The 16,859-nt window shown below is 45.4% G+C and overlaps 1 protein-coding gene across 1 annotated transcript in view; it reads left to right on the top strand.

Moving 5' to 3' along the window:
• Positions 1–15,660, top strand: part of CDK15 (cyclin dependent kinase 15) — a 32,867-nt gene extending 17,207 nt beyond the window's left edge. The window contains 4 exon segments of the mRNA XM_010129790.2: positions 325–388; positions 7,419–7,467; positions 10,062–10,201; positions 15,551–15,660. Of these exon segments, the coding sequence (XP_010128092.2) occupies positions 325–388; positions 7,419–7,467; positions 10,062–10,201; positions 15,551–15,660 (363 nt within the window).
• The last annotated feature ends 1,199 nt before the right edge of the window (positions 15,661–16,859 follow it).

The raw sequence follows: 16,859 nt of genomic DNA, 5'->3' as shown, positions 1-16,859 counted from the left end.
GAACAATGTGACCCCTGGGCTGGCAAATGCATGCAGCAGTGGCACCTGGCAGTAAAGCTGCATACATCTTCACTGATGTTCCCAACAGCAACAACATTCAACCTCAGCAGGACCCTTTCTGCTCTGAAATCAAATGCTAAAATGTCAGTGTCCTTTCTGTGCAGTGATAAATCCAGCACGAGCCAGGGCACTGTGAATCTGCGCTGGTTTACAGTCAGGACCACAGTCTCTCTCCATTGAGACCCACTCCTCCAGCTATACACCAAGTCAGGGTACTGGCAGAGAAGTTATTGCTCTTCTGACTCTCTTTCTTCTCTTGCACAGGTATTGGGTATCCCAACTGAGGACACCTGGCCAGGACTTTCCAAGCTCCCCAACTATAATCCAGGTAGGAACTTACTTACAAGAATGCCAGCTTTTTCTCTGAGCCACCAGCCTTCTCAATTTTGGGTCAGTAGTTCTCACTATGAAAAATCCTGCACTTCAGTGTTACTAAATCCCTTGAGCTACATAACAATAGTGTTGTAGGAACTACAACACTGGGATTGGCTTAGGACACAAGCGTACACGCGTGGCAAAGTTGCCTTATTGAGTACACATTGGGCTGATGGAAGCTTTCATTGCTGCAAGTGCTGACAATGTAGTTAGTCTCCTCTCCTCAGTGCAAAGGAGCAGTGTCTCCTGGTTTAGACTGGAAAAACTGAGAGATACCTGGAGACACAGTTTATCTGAACTCCCCTTATTTTTATGGAGATTGGTTTGGGGTCCTTTAAACCTCAGTTTTAAAGGTCCCTGTCCCTGATTTTGATGTGGGCAAGGTGAGAAATCTGTGATTTATAAAGCCGGCTTCCTTTATTTCCACATGGGCTGGTAGAGAAGTCTGTGTCCCGGACTTCAAAGGGCCAGTTGTCTCTTATTTTGATGTGGGCAGGTTGAGAAGTACGCTTTGAAAAGCTAGCTCAGTCACTCTCCCTCTCCCCCTCTCTCTCTCCCTTTCTCTCTCTCTTTTTGTTTAATGTTTTCTCTTGGGAAAATATATTCAAGTGTCAGTGAGGGGGAAATGATGAGCACTGATTCTCAGCCTCTCAGCAGGATCATTTCTCTAAGAGAAATATAAAAGTGAAATATTAAAAACCCTAGAATGTGAAATCCACCCATCTACAATCCAGCTATTCTCTCTCTTGTACCCTAAGAGAGTGGTGGGGGGAGCCTGTCTATCCAGAAGGGGGGAAAAAGAGCAGGGGGGGAGGAGGAGGGAGAAGACGTGCTTTGAGCAAGAGGTTTACAGGTTTAGTAGAGCATAGTAACATCTTTTCAAAGAAGTGGGTGTTGGTCTGTGACCCAGTCCAAGATGCCCCTTCTTTGATTCTGGTGCATGAACACTAAACAGCCTCCATTTTCACATGGTAGCCGCGATTGGCTGAACAATAACCTGGTCTCACAGCCGAAAGGACTGGAATCCTTCACACAATTAGCTGAGACACATTAATCAAACCAGCGTGAAATGGGAATGTGTCGCTGTCCACAGCAAGTTTAATTTGGATAGGGAGCAAGCACAGAGCAGACAGCTGGAGGAAGCACTTTCTCCTCTAAGTTGTTGAAGGCTTGGCTGAGTAGTCTACAAGTTGGGAAGGGTAGTCTGGGAGGAAAGAAATGCTCATATGTGGGACAAATTGATCACAAAGCATTTTTTCTGTGTCAGTCATCTGCTCATACAAGGCCAAAAACTCTCAGTGATGATGATTAGTTATCCCAAGGGACACATATAGAGGGACAATCTCAAAGTGCAAGCATTAAGGCTACACTAGCAAAGAAACTAGTACAGGTAACAGAGAATGTATGAGTGCATAGAACTTCCCTCAGCGGTGACTCCCACTTAGCTCTATTTTGTCTGAGTAGCAGTGCTGTCCTCTGATGCTGTGAAGGTTGCCAGCGGCAGGGCTGGGAGGGAGAGGACAGGCACCTAGGCAGCATGGAGATAGCTCCAGTAAAGACAAGTCTAAGCAGTTTTCAAGTCTGAGTTGCTTTCAGGCTTGATATCAAGTTTCCCTAACAGACTCCAGTGGGGCAGAATTTACCTGTGGTGCTGGGGCCTTTTGTGGCTGGAGCAGACAGAAATGCAGTGGTTAGAGGACACCTTCCTGTGGGAGCATCCCACTGTGCTAGCAAACATGGGAGAGGGGTGCTCAGCCAGCGTTTGGGGCAATAGCTGCGCTAGCTGGAGAGGCAGCATCCCCTTTCCGCTCCTCAGAGCCTGCCTAAGGGGCTCCGAGCTGCTCCAGCCACGTACTGGAACCAAGCACTTGGCTCACACCTGGATTATACAAAGCAGTCTGGATAGAAGGTTAGTCAGATAACGTTGGACTATTTGCCTTAATAATGAACTAAATCAAGTCAGTTTTTGAAGAGGCTGTTGGTAAGAAGGCAAATTAGTCTCTTTGTTTAAAGCTATTTACCATTCATATGCTCCTGCGCACTTCCCCTCTCTTCCCTGAAGCACAAGTGCTGTTTCCCCCTGCAGCACACATTCACCCCGAGTGGAAGCTGTGGAGTCTGCCTGAGAAAACCTTCTCTCTTGAGGTTATTTCCAGCCCAGTTGTGTGAATCTGAGTGCATGGGATGGTTCAGATAAGCAAACAAACTTTGGAGCGCTTCCCCAAATCTGATGGCTTGAATGCTTTTAGCTAGTCCTATTGATGTTCCCAGCGAGCACAGGCAGCAAACAAACAAACAGGTTCCTGCCCGAGGCAAGGAACCAACACGGGCAAAACAAAGCACGGAGGTGTGATCATATTCTCATTGAAGTTGATGGCAAAACTCCCACTGGATTCAGCAGTTGTAGGCTCAGCCCCAGACTGAGGTTGCTGCTGGAAGAGTTCCTGGGCCAGGTGGGTTAGTAGGAATCTTTGAAATGAAAGCTGGAAACCTTTAGATGTTTTCCTGCCACTACTGTGGGCTGGAGCACATCCTGCTGCAGAGTCTGAAGAGGGGATACAGCATGGGCGGTAGCGTCTGTGAGCTAAGCACACCCAGGGCGGCTGGAGGACGAGCTGCTCCCCTGCCCCCATTATGGGCAAGTGGCAAGAGATGGAATGTGCAGAGGAGTATCTGATCACCCTGTGCCCCTGTGACTTCTTGCACAAAGAGGTTCAGAAATGGGCCTCATGCTCATTGCCTGCAGTTTGCCAAAATCTCAGCCTGTGCCTGACCCCAGGTGAAGAGGAAGGATGGGTGAGCAACTCTTCCGTGGCCAGCCCTACAGCAGCTGTGGGGCCTGAAAGCACGGTTTTACCCCAGCCCTGGCTTGAGAACCGGTTCCTGCAGAGAATGAAGGGCTGGGTTTGCTCCTGCCCACGTCTCAGAGCACTCGCTGGCCCTCTCCCTGACTCCCTGGGCTTAGGAGCCCTGCCCATCGCGACAAGGCTTTGCCCAGTGTTTGTTCATTTGTTCGGTTCCCCTCATTTTGCTTCCCCTGAAAGAGGCAGTCATAGCTCTGTTAACACTATTTTTGAAAGCTCTCATGCTGTGTGAGCTCAAATCCTTGCATTAATCTACTGCTGTGTTCATTTCACTGCACTGAAAAGCAGGGAGTTTAAATCCCCTCTAAACACCACTGGTGACACCAGAAGGCCAGTGTTTTGATCCAGCCCCATTAATGGTTACAAGTTTGAATCTAGACAGCAAGGGTCAAGGGCAGGAAAGGATTAGGAATCACTGCCCATGACATTAAACTAGTGCTTTTGCCAAACTGGGAATACTGGAGCGCCCAATGCACCAAGTTGGTTTTTGTTTCCTTTTTCTGACATTTGGATTCCAAAGAGTGGGGAACAGTGCTTATTTGTTTATAACATGATGAGCATGCTATGAGTGAGCTTTACTCCTCGATTCATCGCACAGGGTGACTAATGATGTTTCCCACGGCAGGTAGTATCATCTCAACTCAGCAGACGCAGGTTTTACACTGGGCTTTTTCAGATGCAGCAATGACTTTTAAATTAAGCCTAGTTTTTCACGTATCTGCAGGCTTTGCTACGCTCAATGGGATTTAGAAACATTCCAGAATCAACTTCTGCTCCCGAGTACAGGTTTTTAGTATCTGTGTGTTTCCAAACTGTCACCGGCAGATGGAGGCAACAAGCAGCAGGCTCTGAACGGCAAACCAAATCTCATTTTTGAGAATGCAGATGGAGTCTGCATTCTCCGAGTGCTTCCCCCCCCCCCCCCTTTTTTTTTTATCATCTCACTTTTTATGCTGATGCTTCATTTAACAAATGGGATGGTCGGAAACTGTATTCTAAAACGATGAAATTTTTATTGTCATCATAAACTGCATGTGGCTTTGATCCCAAAGGGGAGAGCAGCAGTGTAACTAATGCGCAGTACATGCTGGCCAGGCTGCAGGGAAACTTCCAATCTGTCTGGCACTGGGCACAAACTGCAGTTTCCAGCCTGCCACACAGACAGACCTCAGCTTCTGTCCTGCAGCTACAGAGATTTCACTAATGAGAGAAATTTTCTCTGCAAGCCTGCAACCCCAGCGCCTTCATCCAGCAGCACTTGGCATCCTCTTTCTCTCTCTTCATCAATTAGGAAAGTTTAACTTTTGTCCTCTGGCTTGCTTGCCTCATTATCAGTTCATTAGCCACTTCCACCTGGGTTTCCATACAGGAAAGTATTTCCTCATTAGCACACACTGCTTTGCATACAGATAGAAAATAACAAACCCAAGCATTACCTTTCAGACCTACTCATTTTGTTAAAAAAGCCAATCAGCCTTACACAATCCTATCATTTTATGTCTATATGATCATTGTAAGATCATTAAATCAGTAGTTCATCCACTTTTTGGAATGATATCCAAATATTCTTTATCTCTTACCTGTAAGGAGTAGCTGTTTACATTGTTTTACAATTTTAGATTGGTCTTGATCTTTACAGTAGGGAAAATATTTACTGCTTTGTTCTTACCCTGCTCAACACAATGGGGCCTCGGCATTCTCTGAGGGTTCGTCTATATGGGGTCAATCAGGAGATTAATCTGAACTGATTTAAAGTGGATTAGTTAACTGCATTAAATCCTTGAGCAGAGACACACTGTTTTCTTACCCATATCTGCTATTTATAATCAAAGCTCTGTGTACTTAAAGTGGCAAGTTTGGCAGTCCTCGCTCAAGCAGAATTCTCCACCAAGAGATGTGTTTGGACAGGGACAGCAGTAGCTGGCTCACTGGCTCTTACACTACCCCTTGTAGATAATTATTAATCTCCATGTTATATAAATGATAAATTTAAGCCAAGAGGCTTGCTTGAAACAGCAAAGACTATAGTTCAGATATTCCTCTCAGTTCCCAGTAAGCAAGTGGACATTTCTATCTGTAATGTAAAGAAAATCCTATTTCTTCTTTGGAATGTTAATCCTGAAAATGCAGTCCACAAAAACAAAGTCACTTTTCGGACAGATATCATTCAAACATTTTGCCCTGGTGTTATCAACTGAACATGCATTTTTTTACTTTTATGTTAAAACTCATTAAAGAATATTAATGTTAAAAGATTTCAGTAGAGGTAAAGTACAAGATTTAAGTAATCTTTAAATTTTTATTAAATAGTAAAGGAAATTGATATATTGTCATGGAATGTTTCCATTTCACAAATCAAATTTTTCTGTTGGAAAGTTACAACATCTGAAAGGTTTTGGCCAGCTCTGTGAAGAGGTAAAAATTTCTACCTCATACAAAAAAAATCTTATGCCTTTCCAAACCATTTTTTAAACTGTTTTTCTTCTATGCTGTGTGGAAACTTTACATCTCTACTCAATATGGACGATTTATTTCTACACTTTTATTACAGTCAAGGGGGCAAAAAGAAGGAAAGAGGATCTAGAGAAAATTTTATTAGTGATCCAAGAGGAATGTTCTGCCAGAGTTAATCTTGGTGACTGATTTAGGAAGGGGCTAATCAAGATACTAATATATAACTTCTGTACATTGGCGATAATTCCAGTGCTCTGGCACCTAAACAGTCATGAATCCCATCCCAGGTTATATTGCCATTTACTGCTTTCGCAATTACGTTAGTGTTTGGGTGTAGGCGAACAGTTCAATTGTGAACTGTTACTTACCCTGTGATAGACAGGTTTAACAACCTGCTTGCCTGGCTTAATGGTGAAAGATGGCTGCTGGAAAGGTTAAGTACTGAAAGTGCAGTCATTTGCACTTATTCAAATTGTCTGGCCATCAAGTCAGACACTGAGTGACCGAGCTCCGGGCCTGGCACTCTGGAAATGGCCATGCAGGTGAAGGCAGAGGGGACTCTCACTTCACCCGCAGCTTCTGTCCCTGAATGATGTGGCTGGTGCTCCCGGGGCAGGAAGGGAGGGCAGATGCTCTTGGATGGTGCAGCATAAGTCCCAGCTAAAGTCCGAGTTTACTGGCAACAGACCAGCGGTGCTTGCCTCCTGGTGGTCTCACCATCATGGGGAATGTTTGGCTGGGCTGGGCTGGAGGAGGGGTCTACACCACCCTTCCTGCTTTCCTTTCCATGGCTAGAGCACCGTTCATCTCCGCTGTCAAAAATGGTGCTCAGGAAAATGTGACTGAGTTGAAATTATAGCCTTTCTCATGCAAGAAAATGTCTCTGCTGATCAGCTCTAAGGGGAAATCTTCCAGGCTTAAGCCATTCATTCATTCATATCTAAGCCTAAGAAAATTCATGCTTTGTAAGAAAACATTTGAGGAATGTTTTCCTCTACATTTTCCACAATGTTGAGAAATGTGTCCTTGAAAAATGTCAACACCACCACAGTCTTCCCAAAACTGCAAACTCTGCAAAGTTCCAGTCTGGTAGAGATGTTTGAATCCTTAAGTACAAAGCCTGCATGAAAATGGTTAACCTGATAAACAACAAACTTAGCGAGGGATTGACAGCAAGAGCAGTGGGCAAGAAGAGAGTGGAACCTGAGTGCCTTTGCTCTGTCCGCAGTATTTTTGCCAGATCCATGCAGAAAAGCCCCACGTGCCCACAGGGGAATACATGAAGCCTAGGAGCCCCTTGGTAAGCCAAGACAATTGCTGGGGATTCAGGCCTGCAGACCTCTTTCTGCTTCCTTCATGTGAAGGCTTTAGGGACTGATACTGCTTTTACTGAAGTCAAAGCTAAGACTCGCACTGTAACCGGAGGAGGCCCAAGGCCTGTATTCGCAGACGTATGAAAGGAAAGGGTTACAGAACTGGAACAGCCTTATTAACATCAATGCTGGCACTCAAGTCCTATAGGAATAATGTATATTTATAAATACCAAGATGACAGATTCTATAGGGCCCTTTGAAATTCTGAGCACAGGTTTTTTGTAAGGGCTCAAAGAACGGTTCTTGGCTTGATTTTCACTTAATTCTGTGATTGCATATTGCACTTTGTAGAACTGGTTGCTTCCAGGAGACCTCAGAGACTGCCAGTCATCTGTGACAGGTAAGCTACCTATAATGGCAGTGTCAAAATCACCTCTGGGTTTATTTGTTTCTTTATGCAATCATTTAACTTGAAATGAGCTCTTTTGGCAAGCTCAGGAAGAGCATGGTGGCTCTGTAGTAACAAGCAGATCTAACGTCAGTTAGGCAGCTGATTGCAAGAGATCACGGTAGAGGTAGGCACATAGTGGGTTTATTATTCTCAGAGGAGTAGTGATTATTCTCAGATAAGCAGTGATTCAATGACATTATGAGCAGCTTTTTGTGGGGCATAGTTCGATTCAGAAGGTCGTGCTTTCCCAGGCCCTCTTGCTCAGACTGAAGACAGACTTTGCACTGTCCCAATTTTCATGTCTAGAAACAGACTGTAGGAACGTTGCTCAACAGTGGTAAGGAAGGCGTGCTAGGCAAAACAATGAAATAATCTTGTGATTAGTTAGGAGGGGAAAATTCACATTGTTCAGTGGCCCAAAGCTATGAGACGAGGGCCATGGTTACATACCTCGGCTTGACCGGGCACACCAACACCACCCAATCGCTACCTAGTTGCTAAGAGAGGGAAGTATTTTTCAAGCATATATATTTACACACACACACATGCACATAATGTATATATGTATCGGTGAAATAAATTTATTATCAGGCAAAGTGCCCTAACCTAGCTCAGAGAGTCATCAAAATCAAATCCCCCCCAATCCTGATTTTGCAGCAGGCTGTATAGATATGTAGGAAAAGACTAGACAGCATTTGTCCTCAGGATTGTGTTCATGCACAGGTCAAGAATCAAATATTCTTTGAGGATCGCATTTTTCATCGCTGCTATTTATTATCTGTTCAGCTCATTGCTTGGGATCCAGCCATGCTCGGAGGGAAGCGTGCTGCCCTTCAGAGCCAGGTTTCCCAGACGCTGTTCTGAACGGCTGAACAAACATGTTGAAGTTTTCAGCAAAGCACAGGTTGTCTAAATGCCAGCCGTTGTCACTCGAATTTTCAGAAACACACAAAGCTCAGCATACCTGATACACATACACAAAGCTCCCAAACCCTGGTAACACAGGTCCTGGAACAGAACAAAGCCTCTCTCAGCCTGAACAAAAAAAAACAACTATATTCCTTGAAACTCTGCTGTACTGCATTTCTGCTTTTTGGCCATAATCCCTTGTCAGGCCCCATTACAACCCCATACCAATGGGCTGGCCCAGAAGCTCTGCAGCAGAGCTGTGAGCTGCACGTGGGCCAGCTCCAGCTCTGAGTGAGAGTCCTTATGCTGGTAGGGCCGAAAGGCTGCCTTGGCACGCTTGGCTCGTGAGAAGGAAAGAGCTACTTCATACAGACCACTCAGCCGTGAGTCTCCATGGCCAATTAAAAATCAAAGGGGAGCTCTGTGCAGAGCTCAGCCACCACCAGGAAGCCTGAGCCACGGTGGGAAGCACTGAACCACGTTGCTGCCAGTGTGGGAGCCTGCAGCAGCAGGGACCAAGGGGGCAGGGGGTCTCCAGTAAGACCCTGCCGTGGCAGGGGCAGCCTGTGGTGCAGCTCTAGCAAGCAGCCTCAGGCTGGATGCTTCAGCTCCCTGTCCTGTCCCTGCTCCCCAAGCCAGCAAGGGCTCAAACTGTTTTGCTGGAGGTGAGAATTCAGCAGTTACCTACCACAGTGAGGCCAGACACCTTTTATAAAGCTGTTTCTCAGGATCTCTTTCTCTCTCTCTGTTTTTTCCCTTCTTTTTTTTTTTACATTTTATCTCCTCAAAACAAAAATGTCAGCATGTCAAATGTGTAGGGAGGGGGAGTGCAGGGGCAGAGGGATCCTGGCGCCTGATGACACTTGGAGGGGAAGCACCGGTGGGGGCCGAGGGAGGAAGCACAACAGGCCATGCTCTGATGGGCCTCCTGATGCTGAAACATGATCAGAACAAACAAAGCAAAAGCTGTAAAACTAAATTACTATTTTTATTTGTTTGCTTGTTGATTTGTTTTCTCTATTCCACTTCCTTGTCCCCAGCTGTGTGCTCCTCTAGGAAGCAGCCACTTGGCATTGGTGTTTGCTGGGCATGGAGCATGTGTGTATTACATCTATTTTAAGCACTCATCCTGAGAAACAGATTCATCTTCATGAATACCCAACACATTCTACAACCAGCTGCTCTACTGGTACTAGGGTAGGAAAAAAGCAAAGAGTATTCTCTTTAGCTTTTTAATTTTGACCTCCGGTCTGCTCAGTGGGCCAGTCAGGTTATTTTGTGCACTTGCATTGTTCCCTGTAAACTCGTAACACCTATCTCTGACATTCCAGTTAGGACATGTAAGATATAGTCTCCCCAGCAGTGTTTTCCCTTTTACTTAACGACCTTCCTTTTACAAAATAACAATTTATTTTCGAAATTCCTCTGAAAAGATGAATTTGAGCTGAAATCCTGGATGCATATGCTCCAACATAATCAAGCTCACGTGGAAAAGCCATGTAGCTGGGGTGGGCTTATACAGCTCCCCGTGTCCCTCTCTGCCTCAAGCTCTGAGAAGGGCTGGGTTGAGTTCTGGTTTCAGCTTTCCAGCTTGTTCTTCTCTCCTATGCTATTTTTTTCTTCTGTTTTCCTAGGCTGAGCAAGGTGCCAGCAGCAGAGGATTTGGCCACCAGAATGCTTACAGTCTTCCCTTGAGGCCGGATCTCTGCGCAAGACGCACTTCTTCATGGCTTCTTCAGCCCTCTGCCTCCTCAGCTCTATCAGGTTCCCGCTGGTAAGCTAACCCTCGATTCCATCTCACCAAGAAAGAGCTACTAGACATGCCACTTATTATGAATTTCTTCCACGCTTCAAAGGTCTCTGCCATCCACCCGGACATCCCTCTCTCTTATGCCTACCCTCTACCCCCACTCCTGTATGCTGCAAAGTTTACATCCCATTGCAAATTTGTCAGCTTGTTTTTCTGTTTTCTTCCATTTGACCACAGTGTTAATACTAGAAGGGCACCTGGATGTGCTGCCGCCGTGGTACATTTACAAAGCGGAGGTGTATATGCTTTGACAGGTCATTTCTCCCCCACCCATTCTGTAACCCCAGGGGCCCGGCACTTTCCCTCGGGCTGGCTCACACTGTGTATTCAGTGTAACTCACATGCCAGTCCCTCCTGATGTCCCAAATTCCCAGCTGCTCAGCATGATGTGCTAGCCCCAATTCCCTTGGACCGCTCTTCCTGCTCCCTTTTGATGTTCAGAGACAACAGCTGTTCCTCTTACCCCGTCGCACCAGTTCTCATTCAGTTTTACCTGCTTTATTTTCTTCTTCCCTTGCCCCCTTTTCTTAAGCACATAGCTGCAAACACACAGACCTGCCTCTTTTGCCCTGAGCTGACAATAAATACAGGGTCTCTCAAGCTACAGGTTCTGTTCCTCACTAGGAAAAGCTCCCTCCTATCAGGCAACCAGCCAGAGAGCCCTCGATATTCCCCATTGCTTCCTGGGCACCCGCTAGCCTAGTTAGTTTGGTGGGGTTTTTTAAGACAGGGGCAATTAAAAAGAAGCTTTCTTGGACTGTGTTGTCAAGTTATTTGAAAACTTAATTTCTGGCTCCTGCGACACATCCCAAGTGAAGGAGCAGCCAGCTAGCGTTTCTCCCAAACCGCCGCCCTTCAGAAGGTGCTCTGTGTGTGTATGTGCATGAGTGAGAGACATCTGCATTCCTTTTCTGTTCACCCAGCCACAGAGCACAAATCTACTTTGACACTTTTAGAAAAATGAAAAGATGGAATCTCGCAGGAGCCTGCCTGTGCCGGGGGGGGAGGAGGGGAGCACGCACAGCAGGAGGGAAGTTGACTTTTCTTTATACATATAGGGTTTTTTCCATGCAGAGTTTAAATTATGCCTGATAAAAGGAGTTTCGTGGATGTTTCAGTTCTTTCAAACCCTCCTGGCTTCCTCCCAATTAAATGAGGTTTGTCAAAGCCACAGGGCTCTGCTGCTGCCGGAGAGGCGGACAAGCACTTCCCGCAGTGACATCTCCAATCCCCAAGGGAGAAGATGAAAGTGTCAGTGCCGAGAGAGAGAGAGAGTGTGGAAAAAAAACAGGTACAGAGACAGACAGTGTGAGAGAAAGGGAGAGAGTGAGGAGAAATAGAAGGAATGAGAAAACAGATTGACATAATGTGTCAATCTCTCCGACACGCTGCCAGAGAGGGGACAGATTCATTTCACCTGGGTTTATGCACCATCCCGTATTTATTATCCCCATATTGTGCTGAGAAGTACCTTGTGGACAGCAAACTGCATGGCGTTATCATAGCAACCAATGTGCCAGGAACAGAATCAAAGTGCACAGGGCTGAAACAAGCACAGTAAGATCATGCAAGACCATATTAATGAGCGACTCACTAAGCCTGTAAGAAATTAGGCAATTCTGAATAATTTCCCGTGTAGCCATCCCTATTGCCATAATCGTGTAAGACATTTGTTCTCTTGTGTCGTTTTGGCACCACACTATTTTGGAACTTAACTGTATCATTTTAAAATTCTGGTTGCTATGATAACACAGTGCAGATTTAAAATATATTCTCTTCCGACTTTGTTCTGGAGAATGCTGGCTATTAGTTCCCATCCTCTGAAGGAGAAAGTTAAAGCAGAAGGGCAAAGAACGAGCTGGAGATGAAAGGTGAAAGGAGGACGGGGTTGATCCCAAGATGTGTGAGAGAGTATGTGGGAAACAACATTTGAAAAAATAAAAGGTTCCCGTAAGAAATTATTTTCTATTTTTATGAAATGGTTGTAGCCATAACTGTCCTTTTTATAAGTTGCTATGACAAGCTGGAAGCCAGAGGATGTTTTTCAAAGGTCAATTCCTGAGAAAAAAGTAATTTGAGAAATCAGTGTTTCAAAGATAAGTACCCCTCCAAATGGCCTGTTTCTGATTACTGAGGGGAGTGCTAATGGCTAGAGGCTGGCTGCTGCCCCTGGGAAGCTGGAGAGGGAACAAGGGGCTCTTCGCTTCCTAGTGGTCAGCTCCTGCAGAGGGGAACAGGTTGCTGTTGCTTATGCTCATCTGGGTGCAAAGTGCTAGAAAAAAGAGTAGCCCATGCTGTGAGAGAGGAAGACTCTCTGTCCCTGAGCAGGGCTGGTCCACAGATGGGCCTCTCCCACAGCTGCTCGCTCCTGTGCCTCTAGTGCTGGAAGGGGCTGCTAAGGCCCACTCATCCTCTTGGTGGCCTTAATTCTATACGCGCCACCAGCACCTCTGGATATGGTAATGAAGAAGAGGAGCATGGAATTTCTCGGCTTCCTTCCACTGTGGTTAGTAGCCTGAGGGGTGGCAATGATGACCTTTCATAAAACTGGAACATTTGCTGTCCTTTTTCTGGCCTAAGCCAATCCTGAGACAATTATCTTTGTGCAGTGCAACCCTGCACTACAGCAGTTCTGATAAAACTTCAGCATAACCCTTTGCCACCTGCTAAAGCAGAATGTTTTCTGTCCAATTAATCACTCCTGGAAGAAAGATGAGATCCTTGAATCAAGAAAGCATGAGCTGTGCTCTCAACTCAGCATCAGTCCTGAAGTGCAAAGGGCCTTCTGAGAAGGTATCTCACTCTGCTGTCAGACAGGTCAGACACAGTAACAATTGAAGCTTATTATTCTTAGTTATAGATTTGTTTTATTTTCCCTCTTTTTTTGCCCTTGAATGCTTTAGAGCAGGCTTGCAGGCAAGGAGGGTGAGCAGTGGGATTTGGGGTTAGCATCAGTGTGCTCCCAAGAAGACATACGGCAGGAAGAGCTCTAGCTGAACGGCCCAGGCACACAGCCGTTGAGCTGGCACCTCACATCCTCTCCCCACCGGACTGATGTCCAGGCTCAGCAGAGACCTTTCTCACAGTTCAGGACACATATGACAGTGGGCATACCGTCGGCACAGCAGTTAGACATCGAGTCCAATTTGTGCTCCGTGAGGAGGATTGCGTGTTGCACGGATGTGATCCTAGCTTTGACTAGGAGACACTTGATGCTTTTGGGTACAGCTGGTTTCTGGTTGTTACCTTCCCCCAGCTATTCAAAACCAGTGTGCCTGTTGGTGATGACATTGTACTGTTTCTCCTAAAGCAGCCCACTCTTCAGCTTTTCAGATACAAGGAGGAGGAGGGGGGCTTGATATTGACAGAGCGCTGTCATTTTAATGCCTGTTGCATCTAAAGCAAGCGTAGGCAATGAGGAGATTAAGGCCACAAGCCATTGCCTACCAAAAATCCCATTACTGTCGGGTTCAGCCAGCACTGGTAGATGTTATCACAGGGCGTGTATAAAGAAGAGATGGCTTTCATGGACATCTTGTTTAGGCTGGCTGCTTTCCCTACGTTCTCCTGCATAGCTGAAAGGTTTATGCAGTCATGTTTTTTACCTTTGTGCTTTGCCACCTCTGTTTACAGCAAACCGATATCCTTCACTGCAAATCAGATACAGACACTTAGAAAGTGAAGTTCCTACCAGGTGCACGAGTCTAGTTTATAATGTGTCTTAATAAGGGAATAAACCAAAATTGGTCTTAAGCAGCAAATCAGTTGTCACTCCTGAACCAGAAGCAGTCTTTTCTGTGAGGTGATAAAGCAAATCTTCACATAACTCAGACAAAACACCCCTCACTTCACCTGGCCTGATCTCCACAGTGGTGGAAGGTCTGCTTGCCTAAACACTGACAGGACACTGAGGTTTTGTATTACATCATTAAGCCACCAGCCTAGGAAAAAGCCATTGCAGCATCACAGCAGATGTGTGCCAAGGGCACAAGCCTCTGGAGATGTTGCCCTGCTTAAGCTCTTCCCTGGGCACTGGCCTGGAGCAGATATCGTGCGGGCAGTTGTTGGGCCCTGCTTAGGAGCACAGGGTGAAGGGGAAGACAGGAAAAGAAGGAGGGTTTGCTTTGCTCACTCCCCAGCTCACGCTCTTGCAAAAGCACAACTGGCACAAAGTTTGGCCCACATGACTTGTGGAAACAAAGTCCTACAGACATGGATCAAATGCTCTGACTCCCATTGGTCTCAGGCCAGAGAATCTTTATAAAGGTCTTATTGTTCAGGGAGATGAACTGCTCCTGAGGGGGAGCACTGTTAATACCCTTCATGGAGGCAGACACTATTGCATCAGAGGTTAGCAGATGTTTTTCTGTATTTTGTCTAATTGCAAGTTATATCTATGGTTTCTTTAACTTCCACTTTCCCTTTAACACTCTTAAATGCAAATCAGAGAAGATTTAGTTGTCTTGTTTGCTGTGAAAGACATCGGGACTGGAACTCCCATGTAGTTGTTTCCCATCCTCAGGTGCACTTCTGCCTTCACCCAGTTATCAGCAGAAAAGAGCAAATGGGGATGTAGTGATCAGATTTCTAAGGCACAAAAGTTAAAGCTAAGTTTGAGATTGTGACAGCAAGCAGCCATGAGCCTAGGAACTCAATTAGCCTGAAAGACAACTATCTCATTATCTTTCCTAAAATGATATAAATACATAAGAATATAAAAATTTAAAATAAACTCCCTCTCTATTGACTGTCTAGATGACTGAATTTCACTGCTCAATTTCTTTAAACACCCACTTTAGTATTTATTTATTCTAAGCGCGAAGCAGCTACGATAATTAGACTGTCAGATTTGGTAAGTTAATGAGGAGTCACTGGAGTGGAAGGTTTTGCATTTGTGAGACTGCTGAAGGAGAGAAGCTCCGTGCCTTCGCTCTATCTCTTTTTTCTTTTCCTTTTTTTTCCCCTCTGCCGGGTGGGAAGGAGAGAGCTTGGCAGTGTGTAGATCCATTTGAATCCTTTTGATTAGCGGGTTGCATTCCCACCACTGTTCTACCAAATAATATTTTGCTGGTTGCTCCAAGAAAAATAAAAAAGAAAAAAAAGAAAAGAAACCATAGATGAGATTTCTAGAGAAGAGTGCCTAGATTAAAGAAATCATTTTCCAAAAAAAAATGAGAAGGAATGGAGCCGTGAGAAATAGGATCCTGAATTAGTTTATATTTCGGCTAGAGTCACAGGAGAGCATTAGGAAAGTAGCACAGTGAAGGAAAAGAACCATTTTGCAGCTTTGTCTTTAACCTGATTTTTCCACAGGACAATCAGTGCTCACAGTTCCAGGAGTGAGACTGCAACCAGAAATCTGTGACCTGTTTGCTTCTTACCGAAAAGGCTATGTCTCAGGAGGTTCAAGCAAGTTTTGGTAGACAGCAGCGATGACTGAGTAATTCTTGGGTAAGCACATAGTTGCCACTGTCAAACTGCTGCCATCATCCTTAGCACATGAATTCCTTTGTGTATTGAAGGTGGGAAAACAGAACTGATACCCAGAGCTGGAGGACCACATCGCAGGCTGAGGACAAAGTGGGAAGAGAGATCAGCAAACCAGTGGCTCCCAATGCACAATGCTCAGTGGTATGATGGAAGGAGTTGGTTTGTTTCATCATATTCCCAAGTCTTAGACCAGCGCCCTTTCCTCTGATGCCTCTCCAGTCAAAATATTGCTTCATTTCCCCGTTGCTTAAACTGACCAAATTGCTTTGTTCGCCTTTGTCCTTGTCCATTGAGTTCACATTTTATAGCTTACTTGTTTTGATTTCACAGGCAATGGAATCTGAGCAGAGCTAGGCAAAATCTCCTTAGCTCGTAACATCCTTTGTTTTAATTAATCACTCTTTTAATATGACACACCTCAAAATGATGCTTCAGCATCAACATTTTTCATCTCCTTTTTGTTACAGAAGACTAAAAGATCACTTAAAATCACTGTTTTTGAAAGAAATTTCCAGAAAATACCCTTTATTTTATATCCTGTCTCTTTGTTTACTTTGTGCATTTGTTAACAGCATGTGTCCAGTCAATGTCACCGGCTGGGTCTATGCTTGCAGGCCAGATCTGGAGGCCAAATTAGTTTGACTGTCTTATTTTCTGCCAAGCTAAGAGGCAACCTAGCTGTGATAGCAGGGCAAACCTCAGCTACCCATCTGTGCTTTCAAATGCATGTACCTGCTATAGGATCAGGTCCCAGCACTCAGCACCTGGTCTCACAGCCTCTCTCTACCCCATCTGCCCTTGTCGTGTAGACAACAGCAGGCAGACAGCCTCAAGTCCTTTCGAGGAGGACCTGACACTGCCAGCCCTGTGACCAGATTGGGTTTTGGAGGCAGTCTGAATACATTCCCTGCTCACCTGCTCAGCTAAGTGCAGACAAGGCGGCTGTTCCCTCTCTGTGATCAGAGAGGAACTAATCCTGCCAAAAAGCTGGCTGTCAGTTCCACTAAGGCTTCTGGGACAACTCACCTGAGAAAGGCACTCATGCTTCAGTGTTCAATGAACTTGTATTTCACCAGTTTTAACTGATTTTGAGAGTATTTCACAAATAACGTCATTTAAAATAGTGAAACTA

Source organism: Chlamydotis macqueenii, chromosome 6 (assembly GCF_036417535.1).
Source record: "Chlamydotis macqueenii isolate bChlMac1 chromosome 6, bChlMac1.mat, whole genome shotgun sequence".
NCBI classification, from domain to species: Eukaryota; Metazoa; Chordata; class Aves; order Otidiformes; family Otididae; genus Chlamydotis; species Chlamydotis macqueenii.
The sequence above is the reverse complement of the archived record's forward strand: the minus strand, read 5'-3'. Positions and strand labels throughout refer to the sequence as shown.